Consider the following 24,444-nt stretch of genomic DNA (forward strand, 5'->3'; position numbering starts at 1 on the left):
CACATAGAATTCAACATAATTAATAACATTATTGTCACAATAATCATTACCCATAACTAACAATCCCCATTTTCTTTAGTTTTTGCATCAGGGTTTCTCAGGATTAGTTTTAAAATACTGAAAGTGTCTTTGATGCAGACAAATAAAGTGAGATAGAAACTGATGCAGGAAAAAAATGAAAGTCAGCATAGATCCTGTGAACTTGAAGCTGAGAAAACAACTTGCTGATCAGCTGTTTAGTGTGTTTTTCAGTTCTGAGGATCTATGTCTGATGAGCTCTTAAGCTTTTGTTAACAACTTCTTTATTTCCCATCATAACATCTCCTGATCTCACAGGAGGGTGAATCGTCTCTCAGTCACAACATCCACTCCTGTCATGATAGAGGAGGGGTTGCATATGTTTTTTCATCAGGGGAGAATCAGACGACTTACATCTGAAAAGCGTTATAACAGCTCTGAACAGAGAGAAGGAAAATCTGCTTCTGTGTGTGTGACCGAAAACTCAGTCAAGTTTAGTTTAGTTTGCCGCTAGAGGAAAAGTCATGGGCTCATTAGGAATATCCACAGCATGTTTCATGTCAGTCTGTCAAAAACTAGTATGTTTCAAGCTCATGGTATAAACATGTGTTCAAATGCAGTTAAGTGCAACACTGGTTCAAAATTTGTGTTGACCCTCAGCTGATAAAACTCCTGCAGCCTCTGATTCATTTTATTCATTAAAGACATCCAACAGTTTTAACGTGCAGCTCCACAACAAACCTGCAGTATCGAGTCGTCAGATTTCCTATTTATTTATTTTATTCTTATAAATTTTGCTGCTGTGTCTCTTTAATCGTGTTCACAGTGAATGTGCTGTTCAGTCGTCTTCTCCCAGCATGCTCTGCTCAGACTGACGGACAAACAATATAATTTTCATCCTGGTGTGCTGCAGCAGATGGAGAACTAAAAAAGGCCGGTGATGAGCTGCAGCTAACGAGCAAACAGAGACCCACCACTGCTCTGCTGCTGTCTCTGGTTACCATGGGATACTTGTTAGTGAGCAACGTCTCTTACATCATCTACATGAAGACTGAATCCCAATTACTGCAGAAAGCTCCGGGGCTTTTCGATCTCAGCATCTCCGAGGGGTTCAGGATCATTGAAATAGAAAAGTAGACCTGTGAAGTTTAAAAAAGCACTGCAGGGTCGCCAGCAGCTTTAGCTTAGCACAAAGACTGGAAACAGCTTAGCTTAGTCGCAAATTAACATGTTATATCTCTCGGAGGTTATGTGTCGTACCATTTCTTGGCTGGGACCAGTAACTTCCTGGTGTCTCAGCTGGTTGCCTGGCGACTGCTCAGAGCCAAAAAACAGCCCTGGTAAAATGTCAAATTCTCATTTTACACATTTCTTTTTGTACAAATTAAACAAACAAGATATAACATGTAGTGAGCTTAAAAAGTGCCGGTAGGCAGATTGTGTTACTGTTGAACAGAGCCAGGCTAGCTGTTTCCAGTCTTTCTACTAAGCTAAGCGAACTGGCTGCTGGGTGTAGCTTTATATTTACCAATAGATATGAGAGTGGTATTGATCATCATATCTAACTCTTTGCCAGAGAACGAATAAGCGTATTTCCCAAAAAGTCGAACTATTTCCTTTTACAAAGTAAAGATGTTCTGTGCTTCAAGTCACAGTCGACTTTTTCAATTTTTAACCGAGAACACCATCTTTCCTGAGACATTACTGAGAGCTTCGAGTTATCTAAACAAGGTAATCATGCTTCAGTTTCAATGAGCAGGTATTGTGGGGGAAAATAATGAAATATATTGCCAGTGAACATTTTTGAAAACATTTCCTCATGATAAAACAAACTGTCTGGGCGGCTTTATGTTTCTCTCTCGCTAAACATATTTGCTGTTGCAGAATATTAACATAATTTCTAGGAGACAGAGTTGAATAAAGACTGTATCTGCACATTCAGGCCTTGTCAGAGCCTCTGACTTTAATTTAGTTTTTCAACAAATACTCTCATCATCCTTTCCTCACTGTAGAGGTCAGTCTCTCACTTCTCTGTGGTTTTGTGTGCATTAGCTGCCATCCTCGGACCTCTGACCTTTGTGTCCGTCAGATATGATTACACTCAGAGTTTAAAGTGTCCTCTCCCCTGTATGTCGTATCGCTGACTTCTCAGATTGTGACCTTTGACCCTACAAACATGAAAGTACATAATCTGCTGATTCCACAGAGCTCTGACTGTCTGTATTCATACAGAGAGGAGGAGGAGGAGGAGGTGATAACCCTCATCACCGCAGCTCTCAGTCAGCGATGAGATAGTTTATTAGCTTCCATGTAGCCTCAAGGCTAACAGGAGGGGGAGAGCACATCAGACAGAAAGCAGCAGTCGTGTTAATGCAGGCTGTCAGATGTAATTATGAGCTTCATTAAAACTGCAAAGAGTCTCAACATGGAGATCTGAACAGTCTTAGTGTTTTAAGAAGAAACTTTAACCTGTTAAATCTGGATTTTATGAAATACAACCACTTGCTGTTAAGTTTTTTTAAGTAAATCCTTTAAACTGGAGCTCCCTGGTGTGAAAGGAGGTTCAGCTCATCTAAAGCTTTCTGTAGTCCTGGGTTTATTTTAGACCCCTTTTAAAAATGATCTTCATTTGTGGATGTACGGATGTACAGAGTTATTGTATATACAGGTGTATTTATATATTTCTGTTTTTGTTTTGTTTTTGTTTTGTTTTTGTCAGCACAGAATTCTATTTCAATGTTAAAGAGTATGTTTGAATCCTCTGTTTAAAATTATCATCCTTAAGATTTTCATGAGCCATTCAATGTATTTACATTCAGTAATTACCTCTATTTCCATCATTAGTGGCGGAGTCCGCCATTCCTTCGCTGGATTTGCTGGATTCAAATTGCCTCCACACGCACAAGAAACGATGCAGCACGTAATCCAGCGTCGTTATAGGCATCTTTCATTAGCACAGTAATGGAACAAGGAGGCTGTACACCTTCAACTTCTTTATTAAAACATGACTTTGTTTGGCTGCACTGTAATCACAGACGCTAGCTGCTCCTCTGTTGTATTTCTGACAAGGTACCTGCTCATAGGAATATTCACTGTAGTATTAAACCACTCTTGCTTTTACCACAGTAACCACAAGTGTCAACAAATCAACCTGGATTGAAATCTTAACAACTGTAACTTTAATGTGACTTTAACAGGCCAATAAGATTTATTGCCTTCAGTCCATTGATGACTGAGTGTTACTGGTCACTGTCTCATTTATATCAGATTAGTGAAACAGTTCACAGGTGCCCCTCGCACGCATCACTACATAAGAAGTGTTCCCTGTTCCCACAAGTTCCCTGTGGAGTATTAAACCTCTTGTAGCGTTATGGAGCCACGTTTCGATCAATGGTCCCCGTTTTGTTTATCACATGCACATGCACTTCAGAAAGCACCTCCAGGGCTGAATAGTACTATAGTACTATTACTAGTAATAGTAAAATAGTAGTATTTTTGTGTAAAATTGGTGGAGTTCCTATGTAAATATAGTTGGAGTAATATAGCAACCCTGTCTTAAGCCTTTTCTTTTCTGGGAAGGTCATTTGTTTCCACATTGACAAGTTAATTAGGACATTTGATGTTGTGATACATTGTTTTGATTATGTAATTTTCCTGTAGAAATGGAGGAGCTTGTATGTTTGGGAGAAAAAAATAGCCCTCGTCACAGACATTAATCCTCCTGAATGATAACTCACCTGATGGACAGCAGCGATGACTCTGAGCCGATAGAAACAACAACACTGTGTCTTTATTCATGTTTCACAAACATGCTGCTGACAGCAAACGCTGCTCGCCACATCAAAACCTCTCAGCTCCCGAGTGCTGCAGCTTTCCACTTCAACACACAGGACTTCAAACAGCTACAGCTGCAGAAATGACAGAATAGATTTTTTAAAAACAGCTGAAAGACAGAGCCTTTGTAAAAATAACTGTAAAATAACGATTTATACTCAGCAGAAAAACTGTGTTTAAAAAAGGAGGTTCTCTTCTTACATTTCCCCTTAACTAAAGTTAGAAAAAGCTTTTCCCACAACAAGATTTAAATTAACTTACAGTTTCTCAAAAGGTTTTTTGGGATGCCCAGTTAAAAGTGCATTACAGCAGTGTAGCACATAACTGGATTCATCTGTAGTAATACAGGTTTTCAACACACAATAAATATCTGTATATGAATGAATAGAGGAGAGTGTCAGTGTTCCAGGAATATAAGAACCATGTTGATGAGACATGCTGAGCTATAAAAAATATATTGATAATGCATAGATAATATTAATGGATTTTGACACTCTGTTATTCTTCTTTGGCTTTCTTTTTACTTTTGGAACTACAGTTCTCATAATGTGTTGGGGGATGTAAACAGGAAGTATAATGTTGCCATGGACTCAGATAGTTACTCTTTGGGCTACAACTTGAGCCCTGTTTCTTTTTTTTTTCTTTTTTTCTCCTTAACTTTTTTACATTTTGAAAAATTTGCATCATTAAAAGTATGTCGAACTATCTCTGAGCAGTTCTTGTTTGCAATGTACCCATGTGCAGACAACTATCACTGGATTACTTTGATACTGAAGAAAACCTAAAAACTTGATAAGTCTCAGGCAGGTTCTGGAGTTATAACAAGCATCATTTTTCTATGATTTCTAAGCGGATTAATGGACGTTTATTCACAATGGATGATCAGAGTTAATGATACACCCAGAAAGTGTAAATCACACTGAATCTAAAAAAATGCCTGTGAGTTATGACTCAGAGAAGGAGTGTGATTGTTTTTTATTCAAACTGTGTCATTTGGTGCCAAGGAGTTAATGAAATAACATAAAGAAAGTTGACCTGAAAGCTTGGGACTTCTGAGCTTTGCCCAGTTGGTATTCCAGCCTTGGTGAAACTTATGTGAGATGGAAATGTTGTGTCAAAAGTGACATATTATCCTGATGGTGGCGCTACAGGAACACTCATAGAGTGTCTAGAATAAAATGGTCAGGGTTTATCATTTTTGGAGAGTCTCAGGGGACTGTATGAGGCGAGGGTCATGCACTAGCAAGCTAGGCTAAAATGTGTTGTCAATGGACAAAACTGTCGGGGGGGGGTTCAGTGTTTACGGTCTATGCAGTGTGAAGTCGTATGTTTTGGCTGTACAGATCAAAACGTGAGTCAACACAACATTCAAGATTTAAAAAATTCATGATTTATTTGATTCACATAAAAAAGGTTTTGCTTAAAACCTAAATGGAGGTAAAAGATCTAAAAAGAATTGTGAAATTATTTTACTTTTCAATTGTGAAATTGTTTTAATTGAGTTTCGAGGACAGTTGTCTAGTCTGCTTCTCCAATGATTTCATTTTTAAAGTAAAAGTAGCCCAAGAATGCCAACAGCTGCCTCCAATGGTCAAGTGACCCTCACCTTGCAGGTCGTAGTGGTCCCTCAAGAGTGTCTATCCAGATCTCTGCTTCATGGAAATCTGCCCCCCCCCGTTTGTTAAGATCTTGTTGGATCTCCTGGTGCTCGTCTCTTTTGTCCTTCTGGACAAAGTTTCTGTCATTTTCCAGACTGATTCAAAGAGTTTTCAGACGAGTCCTCTGACAGAAATGACCAGCTGCTCAATCAGACACGATGTTGAACCTTCAGAGTAGTTTGTGCTTCTTAGAAAGACTTGTCTTAAATGAGCTGTTGTTGTTGTTGTTGTTTTTCCCGCTCTGACCCCACTCCCCTCTGTCTTTCTGAAGAACTGTTCCCTCTGTTCTCCTTACTCTGTGGTCCTGGTTGTTGTAGGTCCAGTTCTTTCTGAAGAGGGGACGATCCATGCATCTATTGATGACAGTTCATCAGCATGCAGGGGGGGCTTCTGCTGTCACCACAGCGACCAAATACAGCCCCCCCCCCCACCCCCACCCCCACCCCACAACTTGGCTTCTGCATTCTCTGATTCACCCAATATTCATCCCTCCATTATTCAGCTTCTGCTTCAGATGTGAATATTTTTATTATTGAGACCTCCAGCCTCCACTGATTCCTTCCTTCAGTTGATAAAAATGTCACATGGCTATCTTTAGATGTCCAAAGTAATTCTTCAAACTCTCTGTTAGCAGCATGGCTTTATGGATGGTAATGTAGGTCTGTTGGTCAGTCGGTCCAGATAATAGATTGCTTTGTAGACATTCATGGTGCCCAGAGGATGAATCAGAGAGGGAAATCTCTCAACATCTGCATGATGGATTGGCAAAAAATCTGGTATATTGATGGTTAATCTGACTTGATTAACTTGCCCTCACTTTTCCTCTAGCACCACCATGAGGTTCACATTTGTGGTTTTGAGTGAAATTTATCGACAACTGTCGGATGGATTGCCATGACATTTTTGTTACAGATGACTTTTCCATCATTAGCAAATTTTAGCATGCTAACAAAGATGGTAAACATGGTAACCATTATACCTGCTAAACATCAGCATGTTAGCATTGTCATTGTGAGCATGTTGCAATGTTAGCATTAGCATTTTGCCCAAAGCATTGTGCCCAAGTAGCCTACAGCCTCAGAGCCGCTTGCATATGGCCTTGAAGATGTTCCAGGTGTTCTTGGGGAGGTTGTAGATGTCCCTGATGAGGATTTAGCTGTTCTTGAGGATTTTTAAGAAGTCTTGAAAAGGTACCAGGGGCCCTTAAGAAGATTAGAAAGGTCCATGAGGAGGTATTATATTTCAATGAAAAAGTTTTAGCTGTGTTTGAAGAATTTGCAGAGGTCCTTAAGGAGGATTTAGATGTTCTTGAGGAGGATTTAGATATTCCTGAGGAGGTTTTAGCTGTCATAGAGAAGGTTTGAGAGATCCTTGAGGAGGTTGTAGAGTTCCTTAAAAAGCTGTGAGCTGTCCTTGAAGAGGTTCGAGAGGTCAGCAGGTTTTGGATGGCCCTCAGGAAGTTTAAGAGGTCTTGAAAAGGTTCCTGGGGTCCATGAGATTATTATATTGTCCTCGAGGAGGTTTAAGATGTTCTTGAAGAGGTTAACACTATGAGTTAACTCATAGTGTAATTTGTGGAATCAGTATTGTTGCTATGGTTACTGGATAATCTGGATAATGACATCAACAGGCCTTTGCTTTTATAACTGATATTAATAAGTGTTAGGGCTGTTTTGACTTCCACATTTATATTTATGTATATTCCAGATATACACAGATACAGATCTCCCTCCAAAGGCAGAGAGCAAAGTTCATTCAGACTTGGAGACACTGATTACATGTTGCTTGGGTACCCATGTGGAAATAATACCGTGAGGTGACCAAATTGTGTCCAGTAAAGACTTATAAAGAAACGGACATGATGTCAAAGCTGTCAAAGAGTTTCAACTGAGAGCTAAACATCCATTCTTTTATTCAACTTTCTCTGTGTCGTTCAGCAGTGCCCTGTAGGTTTTGACCACTCAGTGGTTTCATACAGTCACCCAAAGCTCCTCAGTTTGCATCATCTTGTGAACCAGCCCTGTTTGACCTCTACTTTTAACAAGTGTAAAATCAAGTAGCTATTTGTTGACTCTCAAACTGAGGCCATTGCAAAGTGAGTTGAACAGAAACAGAAAAGAAATGTAAATAAAATAAAACTTTGCAGTTTACAAAATATTTGTGAGTGAATATAAAACTTAAAAACAGTTAAAACATATGTTTACATAATTTACTAATTACATAATTGTGTCCCTCAGGTCAGCTGGCGGCAGGGACCTGTGAGATCGTCAATCTGGACCGGGACAGCAGCCAGCCGAAGAGGACCATCGCCCGCCAGACAGCTCGCTGCGCCTGCAGGAAGGGACAGATCGCCGGGACGACACGAGCCAGACCGGCCTGCGTCGACGGTAAGACACTTGCCGTCCTCTTGGCAGCTGCTGCCAACAATCCCTCCAAATAGCTTGTTTGCATATGACTGCTGATTGGTGGAGACACTCAGGAGCAACAGTTCTCAGACGTTGACCAGAATATGATCTCAAATTTGTCTTTGGGACATCCAGCATTTGATATCATTAAGGCAGGTGAGAAGATTATTGAGTTTTACGGCAGATTACTGCCATTACTTTCTCTCCTGTCTCATTATATATTTCTTGCCACTAACAAGCATTTGTGCTACAGTTTCTGATTCTTGAAAATGTTCACAAAGACCAGTTGGATGACTGCAGTGTTTTTTTAGGGGTAAATTAAAGGGTATTTTAAGGGATTGTTGTTTCATAGTGAGTTAAAATGTTGCCAGCATGCAGACTGAAGGCCAGTTCACAGCTCGAGGTTAACTTGTAGTTTAGATACCTGCAGCTTCCCTCTAAATCCTCCACATCTCTTCATCTGGACTGCAAGGTTCAGAAAGTCACAGCCCAGATGGGAACATCCCAGAGTTGCATTGCATTTCATCACCAGTTATCTCCTCCTTTCTCTTTCTGCCATCTGGAGATGATGGCAACAGCTGGAGGGACTCCAGGCTGATTTTCAGAGACAGTGAACAGTTGTTCAGCTGAGTTAAAGAACCTCTGCATTCTCTCCTGCTGCTTTCTCTTCAATAAAGCTTCAATTGAATAGAACTTCAAATATTTTCTCCTTCAGATTTGTCTTCAGATGCTAGTTTTTCCTGACATCAGCACTGATTTCCTACAGTCAGGACAATTACAATTAGGACAAACTATCCAAAATTATCATATCCCAGCCCAGTTGCCAGAAATACATTTATCACTTGTATGTTTCTGCAAACCACAGATACGTACAACCTGTACCTTTTAATACATCTTTTACATATCATATCAACAATACGTATCATAGAGACGTAGTTAAGATCTTTAAGAGCTGATTGGACAGATGTTTGGAAGTTGCCAAAGCACCAGAGAATTTGTAGCCATTTTTCTGGCAAAAACACCGGGTATTTTAACCCGCATCATGATCTTATCCTAATCCTAACCAAGTGGTTTTTGTGCCTAAAGCTAACCAGACCAACCACAGCGTTTGAAATGTAGAGGTTTAACGTTGGAAATGTACAGATTGCACGTATCCGTGGTTTCCAGAAATGAACATTTATTTGATACATTTTATTCTGCCGATTGTGAGAGTGTATTTTCACCTGATCAGCTCAGACTAACTCTACTGTTAGACTACAGGGTGGATTGGTGTCTAACTTATAAGGTTAACATGTAAATCAGACACCTTTGGAGTTGTTGGAAGGTGTTTTTTTATTTTTTGATGGCGCTAGGGTAGCAGTTCCCCCCGCTTCCAGTCTTTGTGCTAAGCTAGGCTAACCACGTACTGGACACACAGAGATGAAGCTGGTGTTGTAGATAAATACTTTATATTCATATTATTCACAGATGGAGCTGCAGAGAAACCATTTGTCTGTAGCCGGTCAGCGCAGTGCTGATACTCAAGGTGTTGCAGACAGTGTTGGGGCTGAACAGGTTAAAGTTTGTGCTGTCAGCGATCCGAGCCGTTTGAACGTGCTCTGCTGCTTTGGGAGGATATTTTCAGCAGCAGATTCGATGTGAGGACGCTGCTGATCGCTGCGACCTGTTTTCTGAGCTCAGAGACTCAACAACAGCTCAACAACAGTTTTTTCCTCCCTGAATGTCTCCGAAAAAACTAAAAACCAAACCTGCTTAAACTCTTAGCGACTTCTTCAGTGGATGTCCAGGAGTTGCCGCTGGTTGACAAAAGTATTTGGACACCCACACATTCTAACTATCTGGGATAGTTGACATATACTTTTGGACATATAGTGTAACGTACATTAGAGAACACTAATACAAATGTTACTGATGCAAAAGGTAGTCAAGGCTTCAGTAAAAAAACACATTGGAGCTAAATGTCTGCCTCAGGGTGAGCAGACTGATTTGATGTATTGATCACTCTGATCTTCAGCATTGATCAGTGTGAATGACAAATCATTGTAACTGTCCAGCAGAAAGAGTTGTGTCTCGTAAAGTATTCAGTGCAAACTTTAGCCTTCATCTGAGTCTCTCTGTGACCTTTACAGAGCTGCGTGTTGATATTTATGTCAGTTTGTGTTTTCTGTTGCAAAACATAAACTCTAAAGTCTCTTCAGTGTTTCAGGGAGAAAAACTGGTGTAGTTCAGATAAAATACAACTTTGTTCATCCCAAAGCACATTTTTGGGGAAAACAAAGACAAGTCAAAAAACAGAAACAACAAAACAAAAGTATCTCCAAAAAAACGGAAACAATCATCATGGGACCTGAATGCACAGTGGTGGAAGAAGTATTCAGAACATTTACTTATGTAAAAGTAGCAATACCACAAATTAAATATACCCCATTACAAGTAAAAGTCCTGCACTGAAAGTGAAAGTACAGAAGTATCAGCAAGAGTATATACTTTTACAAAATGAATGTAGCTTTATAGTTTAATCAGTAATATTGCTTCATATTTTATAAACATATCTATGTTTCGTAAGTGCATTTTTAATCTGAAAAGTATTATAGCTGTTAAACGAATGTAGTGAAGTTTAAAAAGAACAGTATTTCTCTCTGAAATGTAGTGGAGTAGAAATGCATCTTTTTGTAGTTTTGTTTTTGTATAGTTTTTCACATAGTAACATAAATACATCTTTCAGTACAGTTTGTTAATTGCTTCTAATTTGGAACAGTGTAACTGGAACAACACATTTTTATTAATGCATTGCACCTTCATTTGTACTTTACACCTCCCTTTATTTAATTTTTTTCCATTTTTATTTTGTTGTATTCTATTTTGGTTTTACTTTATAGGTATGTATATCTGTATATCTTTATTTTTTCACTATCTATATCAAGCGGGCAGAGGAATTTTCTCTGTGACGAAAAATGTTGTGTCTTACTTTAACTAATCTTAAAAACTTTTTATTTTTAAAGTGTGTGGTCACAGTTCAGAAAGTCTTAAATAAAACTCAGACCTCAGCAGCTGCTTTGTTTGGATCTCTGACCTTTCTGCTGCCGGTGAGAGCTGCGTGTTGGTATTTATGTCAGGTTGTATCTGAGGCGGCCACTCGCTTTACTTTTTGTTGTTCTGCTTTTTGCTGTTTAAATCCACCAGCAGAGCTCCGACCGCCGCGCTCAGAGGAAGGATCAGACTGCAGTCAGGTCTTATCTGTCCTCTCACATCTCAAAGCTCCGGCTCGAATACCTCGGCTGACTTTAACCGTGATTCTGAGTCCTGGTTCCTGTGCGGAGGTCCCATCCTGAGTGGTGGTAATCCCAGCATGCAGGGATGGTCACACTAAGAGGAATTATCGTCAAGACAGAACCAACATGTTTACAGATACAGAAACTTCATCAGGATGGAAAAGTCCCGTTAACTGGTTTAAAATGTGTAAAACGTCTGTGTCTTATGTTCGATTTTATAAAGATTTTGTCGGGCTCTGAAGCAGCTGCTGTTCACATAAATCATTAAACAATAATGTGAGAACTCAGCTGAATCCTGAAAAATAACTTTTTTTAATGCTTCTCAACCACCTCCTCTGCTTTTCACACCTCATCTGAGCAGTAAAATGAAAAGATGTTACTGTTTCAGAATATTTCCTGCTGCTGTTTTGTTTCAGACATATCAGATCGACAGCGATGAATAAAAAAGGCCACGAGGCTCCGAGCCCGTGTGCTGAAACAAACAAACACACAGACGAGACCTTTTTGTTTCTCATCAGGTGGAGAGGAACTGAAAAGGGCAGCGTGGCGTTGTGCTCAGGGACTCTGAGGCATTCAGAGTGATTTCTGGAGCCTGCTCTGACCTCAGACCTGAAGACAGAAGAGAGGAAAAGAAAATATGGAGGAAAGGAAAGGAAATAAATTAGTGTGACGAAGTGAAATAATATTACAAAAGAAGCAAATATTTTTCACCAAAGAAAAAAAATTGAGACATTTTCTTGTAATTATGACTTCTGTATGTCATAATTATATTTATTCTCAGAATTAAGAGTGATGTATCTTATAAATTATATCTGTATGAAAACTATTTCATTATCATGATTTCTGTATCTATATTCATGTGATCTTTATCTTTTAATCAGGAGATGTTTGTCTTGTAATGATGAGATCGTTTTTGTATCTTGTGATTGTGAGATAATAATAATAAGAATTTTAAGATACGTATGTTTTCTTTTAGATCCTAAGCTATATGGAACTTATAAAATCTGTTTAATTATGAGTCTAAGTCATATTTAAGAGAAAATATCTCCTTATCTCCTGTTCTTTGTTGAATGCAATGTGCTTCTGTAGAAACTAAAGTGAAACAGACCCTCAGGAAAGGAAATGTAAAATGAGAACAAGTAAAGGACGACAACATCAAAATTAAAGTAAAGAAATTATTAAAAAGAGGGGAGGAAAAAGAAAAGGAGAGTAAGCAAAAAATGAAGAAAGGAAACAAAAGGAAAGATAAGAAAAAGGAGAACTAAAGGGTGATTTTCTTTCCCTCTGCGGCTCAACATCCTCTCTCTGTTCTTTAAAAGAGGAATAATGGTTTCTGTGTCCACTTCCTGTTCAGACTGTAGCACAGATTTATTTTTTATTTTCTTCCATCTGTTTGTTCTTCGCCTCGTTTCCTTTTCGTTTGTTCCTCGTTCTTTCCTCTCCATTCCTTTTGTCCTCGGGGGACAAAGCAGCGTCCCTCCTTCTGGACGCCATCTTTGATGAATGAAGTGATTACAAAATGGCCTCCTCTCTTTTCGGATAAATGAGCGGCGGCGGATGGATCTGCATTGCGGTCCTTCATTAATCAGCGCAGTGATGCAGCGCTCGCAGGTGTTCAGGTGTCCACTGATACCTGAGATTAATCCACTGCGTCTCCACTACACACTGTTTGTTAATGCGAAAGTCTGTTTTCTGTTTCTGACTGTTTTCTATATTTAAAACCTGAAAACACACTGATTCCCTCTGGAAACACCATGTAATCATTCTGAGTCCATCCTGAGTTCTTATTGGTCAGAAAGTAAGAAACCTGCAGGTGAATGAGGTTTCCATAAACTCTAAAGATTTGACCCAAGAAAAGTGTTATATTGATGATGATTAAATCCCAGTACAGATAAAAGCTCTTGCTCTGTCCTGAACCAAATGTAAAAATCAGGAGAACTTCAAATTTTCTCATGACCAACTTTTAAAACTGCAATGGTTGTTTAGGTTTGTTGTGGATCCTTACAAAAAAAGCACCTGTGACTTTATTTGGATAAGTCAAAGTCACATACAAGCACATGTGATTTTCAGACATTTCATCCCATGAAATGTAATATGTCATATGTAAAAACTTTAATTTGTTTTTATTGTAAGAAAGACAGTGATTCCAGTGGATAACATGTTAAAGTGAGAACACTTACTTCCAACATGGTCCCAAAATGTTCAAAACCAAGACATGAAACACATAATATTAACCCTTTAACTCTAACAGTACAATATTTTGGCATCTTTATTTCACAATTTTGGAAAAAAGGATACAATTACAAGAAAACAAACACACACAAAATTGTAAAAAGGCAATAACTATATGCCATTTCTTAATTAAATAAATGGATGAAGTTAATGTTATAGAAGAAAATAACAGGCTCTACAAGAAGAGTGGGTCCTGTTGGCCCCCTTAACGGGGCCCGTTTTCTCATTTTTACATACAAGACGGAGAGTCAGCCATGCTAGCGGCTCTGTGAGGCTGTACTTAGGCACAGTGATGCTTTGAGCTAAATGCTACTGTAACATCAGCATGCTGAAATGTTCAACGACAATGCTAGCATGCTGATGTTTAGCAGGTATAATGTTTACCATGTTCACCATCTTAGTTTACTACGTTAGCATGCTAACACAAAGTACTAAACACAAAGTACAGCTGGCTGATGCATGCCATTAGTTTTGCGGTTATTCATTTATAAACCGAATTATTGGACAAATTCCAAAGTGATTACAATTCATCCTGAGGGGAACATGAATGTGTGAACCAAATTTCATGGTAACAGTTGTAGGACCAACTGACTCAAAACCAAAACCAAAAATGTCAACCTGTTGATGCTGTTAAAGGAAAAGTCAGGGGATCACCAAAGTCAGTAGGATTCATCCTCCGGGGACCATGAATGTCTGTACAAAAGTTCATGGCAATCCATCCAGTAGTTGTTGAGGTATTTCAGTCTGGACCAAAGTGGTTTCCATTGTGTCCTTTCTTCATCCAGTTTCATCTCCCAGGAATTAACTTCAGATTGGATGAAACTGCAGGACACGACTTCCAACAGCAGTGTTCAGAAGTGTGAGGTCACAGTACAGGTGTGGAGGCCAGGGAGGAGGACTGACATACAGGTGGTTCACTGTAGCAGCGGAGGGCCCAGATACTCACAACTCTCCTGCTACTATAGCTAACATCACAACAACAGCATATCTTGGCAAACTAGAAAGTAAGCTGAATGTCCGTGGGCAAGACATTTAACGTCACCTGACACACAAATCATGGCTGGAATAGTGTTGTGTGGCCCGGTCCGAGCCACTTTGTTTATTTCACATTTACAGAGCCAGGGCTGTGGACAAACACCAGAGTTTTCCCAGCACACACACAGAACGGACAGCTAGCGAACTGTGAGGAGATATTCGCTGAATATGACAAAAAGACGTGTATTGGATTAGAATTGCATACCCCGCCTTTAAGACACTGAACACCAAATTGTAGAGAAGAAAATTTAAGTCACTTTGGACAAAAACTCACAGGAAAATCAAGAATGTTGTTGGAATTTTTTCCCCCACAGTTTTACAGTTTAAGAAATTTGAAAGCTGTATTATCAATAACGAGCTTAAAAACAGGAAATCATGACTTTTTTTTATCTATAGGTCATTTATATGTGTCAATATACCTGCAATTTATAGCAAAACATTCACTGATTTTGTGACAGTGACCTTGGATTTGGTTCTAATCAGTTAATGTATCAGTATGAGGTGTTACAGTTCCTGGTTGGACATCTTGTTCTCTCTGAGTTGATGTGTTCAGTCTGAACGTTTCCAGCTGATTCCAGGAAACAGCAGCATTTACAGCCTCATTGTGAGCCATCTGATAAAATGCTGAGATGCTGCCGAGGTAATGGAGGCGTTGTGGAGGGAAGTGTGCGGCGCGCGTCCTGGGACGATGGAGGAAAGAGATAAAACAACAACTGTGGCTGCCGCTGTCGGCTTCCATCCCCGTCCTCAGCAGGAAGTCGGAGGAGCTGTGATTACACGTCGTCCTCTCAGAAACAAACAGGGTGCTGCTGTCTCCTGCCGCTCTGCACCTTATATTGTGTCTCAGGGGGAATCTGAGTGCGCTCAGTGCTGCACCGCCGAGCCACAGGGAGAGAGGTGGTGAAATGTCTCCATACGAGCCTGAGCAGGACGACACAGACACACCGAGCAGGGAGGGCATCAAAGGGCTTATTAACATCTGTTAATGACATCATCAGCAGATGTCCAGTCAGCATTTAGTATCTCTGCTCCATCATTTAATGAGTTTTCTCTGTTCCCACACACACTGTCTGCTGTTTTCACGCTTAATTTTTTGACCCGTCTGCTGGACACATGGACATCAGCCACCTCTGAAAAATAGAGGAAGAAGGAGGAGAAGAAGACGAAGGAGAAGGGCTGCAACCAAAATCACTCTCTATTTGCAAATGTAAATGGACTGTACTTATATAACGCCTTTCTAGTCTTTTCCGACTACTCAAAGTGCTTAAACTACATATCACATACTCCCCATTCGCACACGTTCATACACTGATGGCAGGTGCCAACTGCTCATCAGTTAAAAGAAAACAACTCATTCACAAACACTCACACACCGAAGGCACAGCCCTCGGGAGCAATTTGGGGTTCAGTGCCTTGCCCAAGGACACTTCGACATGTGGGCTGGGGTGAGGCGGGATTGAACTGCTGACCAACGGTCCAATTGGTGGACAACCCGCTCTACCACTAAGCCACAGTCATATATAGCGCACCATAGTTACCCTGTGACATTTTATTTGAGTGTCCAAATTTTGAGTGTGAAATTTATGCTGTATATAGTAGTGTTCATCTCATGTACATTTCTTTCTCATACCAATCCCACAATGCAATGCTTTGCATTTTATAGATACAAAAATTCCTGTTGTGCGACTCTACACCTGTCTGTGATGACGCAAAATGATCATGATTGATGAGTGTCCGAAGTCTTAGTCTACTGCTCACTATCGAGCAAACTATTGAGTGTCTGTTATATAGGCAGAAGTGAATGAGTAAATGAGGGGGGGAAACAGCCAAGGAGGAGGAGGAGAAAAAGAAGAAGAGGGATGAGAAGAGTAAAGAGGAGGAGGAGGAGAGAATCTATCAGCATCTATCATGATTGCAGCATCAGGATATTAGAATGTTTCAGAATCTATCCGGATCTATCAGAGTCCATCGCAATCAATCATGATCTAAATAGTCCCCAACAAATGCACTGTTTAAGTAATGTTAATTAGAAAGAAATACATCACTCACTGGGTTTAGCTGACAGAGTGAGGACAGAGCTCAAACTTGCACCCAGAAGTTATTGTCAACAAATAGCTCCAACGCTAACTGCTGCTAAAACCACAATGTCTCGATTTCTACACTTGCTCAATAAATAACTTCCCCCCTGCTTCCAGTCTTTGTGCTATAAGCTAGCAGTTTCCCCAGGTTTAGAGCAAGCCATCTGTCTCTAATGCTAACATTTTGTAAAGTTAGCTTCTTGGTCCCTTTAAGCTAAGAGTTCATTCTAGGTCCAGTTAGCTTAGAGTTAGCCCCTAGGTCCAGTTAGCTTAAAGTTAGCCTCTAGGTCCAGTTAGCTTAAAATTAGCTTCTGCATCCAGTTAGCTTAGAGCTTCTGGGACACGTTAGCTTAGAGTTAACCTCTAGGTCCAGTTAGGTCAACAGGATGGATTGGTAACTTGCTTGTTAGACAGACTTAGAGTTGTTGAGGGTGAATTTTTTTCTCTTTTGGTGGATCTAGGCTAGCGGACCCCCTACTTCTATTCTTGGTGCTAAGCTAAGTTTCCCCCTGCCTCCAGTGCTAAGCTAGGTTAAACATGTCCTGGACCTATCGCTGTACTGAACGCACAGAGATGAAACTGATATCCATCTTCTCATCTGACTCTGGAGAAGACCAAGAACAAAAAGTTTGACCTAAATGTCAGAATATTCCTTTAACATAACCTTTATGCTATTTGTTATTTTAAATCTTAACCTAAACTTAAATACTAAAAATAACCTTTTCATAAGTAGTTGAAGTATTTCCTCATTCGGCTCTCTCTTTCTTCATTTTGATAGAGGTGTGAGAATTTAATTAAGTATCATGGCTGAGAGGAGCTGCTGTTCAATAGGAAATTGGTTTGATAATTGGGGGCTAACGGGCTATTACAATCACACCACTGCTCTGGGAGGGAGAGAAAGGGAGACCTGATTACCTGATTATGTATTACAGGCCTGTACGGACTCTCATTTTCTTCATCTTTCCCCGGGCTCACGGAGTGTAATTTAATGCCGGGAATGAAAGCAAGGCTGGAAAGACGGGAATGAATGGGTCAGTAATGTCGCCCAAACAGCAGGAAATCCCACTGAGTGAAGAATAGATTTTCAAATGAGATGACAGAAAGAGACAGACAACTTTGGCTTTCAACAGAGAACATCTGCGATAGGTACTTTGGATTAAAAAGCACTATATTATTTATTTTATTTACATTATGTTACATCATGTCATGCCATGCATGTTGCATTGTGTTACGCTACCCTGCGTTGAGATGTGTTGCTTTGCGTTAAATTACGTCACCTTGTATTGTGTTGCATCATGTCATGCTACATTGTGTTGCATTATGTTGTGCTGCGTTGCGTTATATTATGTTACGTTACATTATGTTACGTTACATTACGTCACGTTACATTAGGTTAAGTTATTTTACACAACGTTACATTAAGTTGCGCCATGTCATGCTATGCTATGCTATGCTATGTTGCATTGTGTTACGTTATGATGTATTACGTTACATTCATTACCTAGTGTTGCATTGCATTGTGTCATGCCATGCTATGTTATGGTACATCATGTCGTGCGACGTTATGCTATTTTGTGTTACGTTGCATTACGTTGCGTTATATCATGTAATTTTACATTAAAATGTGCATACATTTGCATATCTAATGACAAATTCCTGAATAACCTGATTCTTTAAAAACACGTGGCATTGATCTTTTATGCTGCAATGATGATTCATGTCAATGTGCGGAAATCTCAGTAAATAGGCTCTTTGACTTTTCCTTTAGATAACTTAGACACTCATTGTGAACTGTATATAATGACTGAGATATGAAAACAGTCTGTTTTGCACAATGGTCAACTAAGCAAGCTCATTATTATGTATAGTTTATTAATTATTGTGAGTTAAATAATGCATTAAGTATATATATTGATATTATAAATGTATACAAAAGTATTTTAGAGCCAATGCTGTCCATTGAGGGCAATGAGTTTTCATATTAATATAATGTCAATCATTGTAATCATATGACAAGACTCCAGCTTTAGTTTAATCACATGTATTTGTTTCAGGAAATGCTTCTTTGATTTGTATTGTAATGTTTGATGCTTCCCCTCGGGGACCAGCGGCCAACTTTAATGAGATGCACATACTGTTAATTGCTGCCAGATGTTTGTTCCATATTCTGCTGAATAAATTAACAGTATGTTTTTTATTTTATTGTGTGTCATACATTGCGATCTGGAGTCACAGAGGCAGCTGCTCCATCACTGTGACCTTTGACCTTCTCAGTACAACATGTTGATTATCTGGAGTTTTGATATCTATCCCAGAAGCCTTTACTTAAAGGGATCATCCACCAATTTTACACATAACGTTCAGTTCACTGGTCATAGTTAGTCCTACTTAGCCTATGAAAAGAGTTATAATGTCTAGTTATAGGTATAATAGGAGAAAATAACCCTGATGATGTCATAGTGATGTCATCATTAACTACAAATTTGTAACAGAAAACCTGCGTTATAAGTTGCAGAAGTGGAGTTTGTTACCATATCATACCTTGTATAATATATGTGTATATAAGTAACTGTATATATTGATTTTATATTTATATTCTACTAATTTTAAACATTTGTATATATGTTCTGTGTGTGTAGCGTGAAGGGGGCTACAACTTGAATTTCATTGTGCAATCCTATAGAGCGACAAATAAATGTACCTTGAACCTTGAACCTTAAATGTGGGTGACGGTGTAGTCCCTCATTCATCCAGGAGTGTTCTATGAAACTGACCTAACCTCTTGAAACTATTAGGTCAGTTTCAGGTGAAACTAGCTATTAACAGATACTCAGGCAGATTCCCTCCTGAGGGCAGGGCTTATGTAACTCAGAGTAGCTTACATTTCCAGTTCCCGTCCAATTTTTTCACAATTGAGAATGACTTCCGGATGGGAGCCGAAACGTCTTGATTCTGAAAACAGTGTCCAGATGACGTCGACTGAAACCTTTTCTACGACTTAAATGTGGGTGTTTACCAGGCAGGGAAGGTCTGATGAAGAGACTATATCCAGTTGCATTATGGGAAATGTAGGATCCGGTGTTTTTAGAGCTTGACCTATACAAGGGACTAAAAGTCAGCATATCTCGGCCCCTGACCTCACTGAATGTCCTGAGGTTCTGTTTATTTCTTGTTAGCTGTCTCCTGCTCAATTAAACTCAAACTTAACACACTCCTCCTCCTCTTCATCACCACTCCTCTCTCTCTGTGGGCCAATCAGGGAGCCACAATATGCAAATGTCGCTGTGAGAATGTCCTATTTCTTTATAAATATCTGACTGTGATGAAGAGGAGGTAGAAGCAGTACTCTGATGTTGAACTGAGTTTAGTTTTTTGATTTGTGAGCTCACAGCTTTCAATTTTCTTTGGAGATGTAAAGAATAAAGATGTGATATTTTGACAAAAAAAGTCATAAAATCTGATGAGAATAAAACTGTAATAGAGAAAAAAGTCACACATTTGTGATAATAAAGTCGTAATTTCAAGAAAAAGTCAATTTTCTGAGAATAAAGTTGGAATTTTACAAGAAAAAAGGTAATAAATTGAGAATAGTCATGATTTTAAGACAAAAAAGTTTTAATGTTAAGTGATAAAGATGTATTTTTACAAGAAAAATGTTCTATATATTTTTAGAATAAAGTCAGACTTTTACAGCGTTTGCTAAAAATAAAAGTTTATTCTCAAAACATTTCTTTTTCCAAACAGTGGCCCTACAATACTCTGTGATACTATCTTTCTCTTATTAGAAAGACCAATAAATCTGAGTGAGAAGAGCTGTGACACTGTTTACAAAAAAAGTTTGTAAACTTTTGAAGTAAAAGCTCAAGAAATGAACTACTACAATATAATGCTAACAGGAGAAAATAACTGCCTAATTGGAGTTGAGTGTGTAAATTTGTAAAAACACAGTAACATCTCAGGCTGTACAGAGGAGTTTTAATTAGTTTATCTGAGAAGTGGGTGTTTATTACTTCTACATTGTTTACAATCTAAAAACAGTGAAGTTAAAGACAATAAAATCATCATTTATTTATGATAAAGCAAAAGCTTGAGGACACTAATGGATGAAATGGGTCACACAAGTCATTGCAAGTCATTGAGGGATGATTACAAATAAAATTAAACATAAAGATGAAACAAATAAAAACAAACTCACCTGTCTCTTGTCCTCTTCCTCCTCAGTTCGTATCGTCTGGAGTCGACGGTGGTGTGAGATGTCTCCGTGTTTGGACGATGAAGGTTGTGATCTCCTGGTCAATCAATCGGGCTGGACCTGCACGCAACCAGGAGGCCGAGTCAAGACCACCACGGTGAGAGCAGAACCGAACTGGAGCAGAATGAACCTGAACCTGTTTGACCTTATTCACATGTGACTGCCATGTCACTGATCTCTTATTGGTTTACACTTTTCAACAGGAAATGTATCACATTACTGAAGTAATGCTCCATTTCATGGGGCCTTGAAATTCCCTTTTTTGTGGCACTGCAGGAAGGTTTTAGGTAGAACCAAATATTGTGGGATATTTATGCATTCCTGAAAGGACAGCAGAGAGCAGCATGAGTCTATGGAAAGCTGAGTAATGTTATCAAATTTAAAGAAAAAGCGACACATTGTGAGTTTTTAAAAAAATCGGTTTTAGAATACTGGAGACACAAAGTACTGGAGAGCTTAATAGCAAAATTGCATTGTAGCATTGCATTGTGAGCTTTGCACCAAACTGAATATAACACTGGTGGATACACTGGTTAGGCATACCGTGACATTTGAAGTCCAGAGATAATAGGTTACAGAGCCACCAATTGTTGAATTTGAAATGATAGATTTGGAGTAGATTTTGAGTACAGTTGTTGTCATTTGTTGAATTTAGAACAGTTTGTGGTTGACATGGCTCATTCTTTTATTGTTGGCAAGACTTCATGCTCTGCTTTGCAAATTCCACATTTAAACCTTCGCAGAAGTTCAAATTTGGTGAAAACAATAATCATGCTTATATTGATCTGAGCAAAAACAATAGGGGTTTGAACACTTTTAGTGCTTAGACCTCTAAAAACCCCTTTAGGGATCACTTTTTTCAATTCTGTCTTAAAACAATATTCACATATGATATGAATATATGAACCTGAAACAGGTTTTGCTTGTTGTAATCATTCTCCTGTCCGTACTAGCCATTAAATGATGTCTTACAGTGGAAGCGCGTTAAGAAGGGATCTCTTAATGGTCAGTATGAACAGGAAGAACGATTACAGCAAGCAAAAACTGTTCTAATGTACATACAGTATGGGCGCCTGATTATTGTTTTAACACAGACTTGAAAAATGTGAACCTTTCTAGAAAAGAGGAAAAAGGAGCAACAGAGGAGGGAAAGACAGACATGTAACTGATGTTACTTTACTGAGTAGACAGAAAGACCAATATTAAATAATATTAATAAAAGGGAAGAAGAAAACAATGCTTTAAATGTTCTGAGTTAGTGTCCTTCCTTTCTTCTTTTACTCCTTCTGTGTGTTTAATTTCAATCAAAGATCTAATTTTAACATCAGCTTCTAATAACATAATAACATCTTCTAACGAGGACGCTGCTGGCCCTTATTAAAATCACAGCCTGTGTGTGTGTGTGTGTGTGTTGATTGAATAATTGCTACCCATGAGCACTCTCTTCTCCATCTGCCACTCTTCACAGCGGCTGATTAACTGCAGTCGCTTCAAAAGCCTCTTCATGCAGCAGATATTGTCACATCAACCAAACCCCATTCAAGATTTGTTGATTTTTAAAACACAACTCTTCATCTTCTTTCAGTTCTCTGTCATTCTCTGTTTAGCTGAAGATCGATGAGTCTGATGAGGCTGAGTATCAGATTATGTTTCATTACTGTCTATTGAAAACCTTCAGATAGCTTCAGTTGTGAGAGTTTCTAGTTTCTGGTTCTGTTTTTGTTTCTGTCTGTTCACCTGCACTCTGATAGAAACTCACCTGTAAACTTTACTGTTTTAGTTAATCTGCTTTAGTTTACATTTCTAACTCAGCATGAAAGTTCATCTTTGACCTCGGAAACAGCTGATGACAAAACCATTTCCAAACAAGGTACACTTCCTAACTTTTTCTGGAGCTTTCTATTATTACACACAGTCTTCATTAGCTAGTTGAGTTTGCTCAGTTGCAAAGGAGCTGGAGATCAAACTTCTCATGTTCAAACATTGAAGAGTTTCTTTGGAAACTGACTTCAGACTTGAGTGGCGCCCTTGAGAGGTAACAATGCAATTAATTCGATGATTAAAAGGTTGCATTCAGTCATATCATATTGTACATGTGCACAACTGCAGCCTAAATGCTGTGAGAAAAGCAATCTGGTCGTCTACATCAAGTGAGAGCTCTCAGTCATATTGATTGATCAATTGATTTTGATTATCCAGAGGAAACAGGGTTTGAAGATTTGCTGAAAAAGTCGGTTGCTATAGGACACACGAACAACTTTATTTTAGTCCTTCCATTTACACGTGTTTCATTATATTGTATTTCATTATCTGTTTATACAGCAGCCCACACATATGGGGGCCTGACACGAGGTTATAGTCGTTGACAAAAATATTAATAAACATTTCTATCTGCTTACAACTACATTACAGTGTATTATGAACAGTAATTAAATGTTTATATACTGCTTATAAATGCAAATGCTAAATAGGTCTCGAATTAATTGATTAGTCGTTCATCAGAAACTTTTCACAACAATTCTGATAATCAATTCATTGTTTAAGTCATTTATGAGGCAAAACCTCCAATAATTCTGTGGTTCCAGTTTCTCCAATGTGAGTATTTGCTGCTTTTCTCTGTTTTATATAAATTGTGAACTGAATATCTTTGGGTTCTGGACTGTTGGTCGAACAAAACAAGACATTTGAAGACGTCACCTAGGACTCTGGGATGTACGTTTTTCACCATTTTCAGATATTTTATATTTTAATCGATGGATTAATCGATAATGAAAATAATCATTAGTTGCGACACTTTCCCTGCCTGAAGTCTGTGTCCTGCACATGCTCACATGTAAAAAGCTGATTAGAACTCCAGTTAAGTGCGTTCATAGTCAGTAAATCAGCTTTCTCCAGGAGAAATTAAGTTTCTCTAATCCCCTACTCTGATTACAGAGACCAGGTCTAGTTTACATGATCTTTAAGAAATCAGATCACTGCAGGAAGACGACTGTCTGCATGTCAGAGCTGAGAGTTTCCTCAGAGTGTCTGAAAGCTGACGGGCAGCGTCCTGCATCAACACACCAAACCCCCGCTCACTCTCTTTCTCTTTCCTGCGTTCTGGTTGGTTGGTTTGAGACGAGTCGGTCGGCTCTTTGAGTAATGAAGTCTGTCAAACCGCCGCTGACTTTCACACGTCAGGACGCTTACAAATGTCCCTCCTCTTTGCCCTGTCTGAGAGTTCCTCCTCCATTGGGAACTCGTTGTTTTAAAGATGGACAGCAGAGCGAGGAGCTGCTCGCCGTCATGAAACTCAGTCAGACACTCCTGAGGACACACACGGACACTGCTGCAGCACTGCAGGACATCTGAAATCAGATACATGATGGGGGATTTTGTATTTCTTTGAAAAATAAAATGCTTTTGTTTTTACTGGTTCATCTACCTTCCTTTTTTAAACTTTGTTTGATTGTGAAATATACAGTATGTCTATGTTTTTATATATGGTGTTATGAGCATTTCTATATTGCAGTCTATAAGAAGGATTCACCACCTCTGAGGTTTCCATGTTTTATCTTTTACATTGAATCGAAGTAGATTTAATGTGGCATTTCATACAGTAATTGCCAGATGATAAGTAGCAGTTAGGGAGCAATTAAAGGTTATTAGTTTAGGATTATA

At 39.0% G+C, this 24,444-nt stretch overlaps 1 protein-coding gene across 2 annotated transcripts in view; it reads left to right on the top strand.

The window, feature by feature from the left end:
- The window catches only part of LOC122875261 (chemokine-like protein TAFA-5), a 51,142-nt gene that overhangs the window by 11,433 nt on the left and 15,265 nt on the right, over positions 1–24,444 (top strand). Inside the window, exons 2-3 of one of the 2 annotated variants that reach the window (XM_044194208.1) lie at positions 7,748–7,897; positions 11,099–11,679. In XM_044194208.1, coding sequence (XP_044050143.1) covers positions 7,748–7,897; positions 11,099–11,247 — 299 coding nt within the window. In that variant the 3' untranslated portion in view covers positions 11,248–11,679. Of the gene's footprint in view, positions 1–7,747; positions 7,898–11,098; positions 11,680–20,753; positions 20,882–24,444 lie in introns of those variants that run through there. The other variant, XM_044194209.1, reaches the window with a different exon arrangement.

This window comes from Siniperca chuatsi, linkage group LG4 (genome assembly GCF_020085105.1).
Source record: "Siniperca chuatsi isolate FFG_IHB_CAS linkage group LG4, ASM2008510v1, whole genome shotgun sequence".
NCBI lineage: Eukaryota > Metazoa > Chordata > Actinopteri > Centrarchiformes > Sinipercidae > Siniperca > Siniperca chuatsi.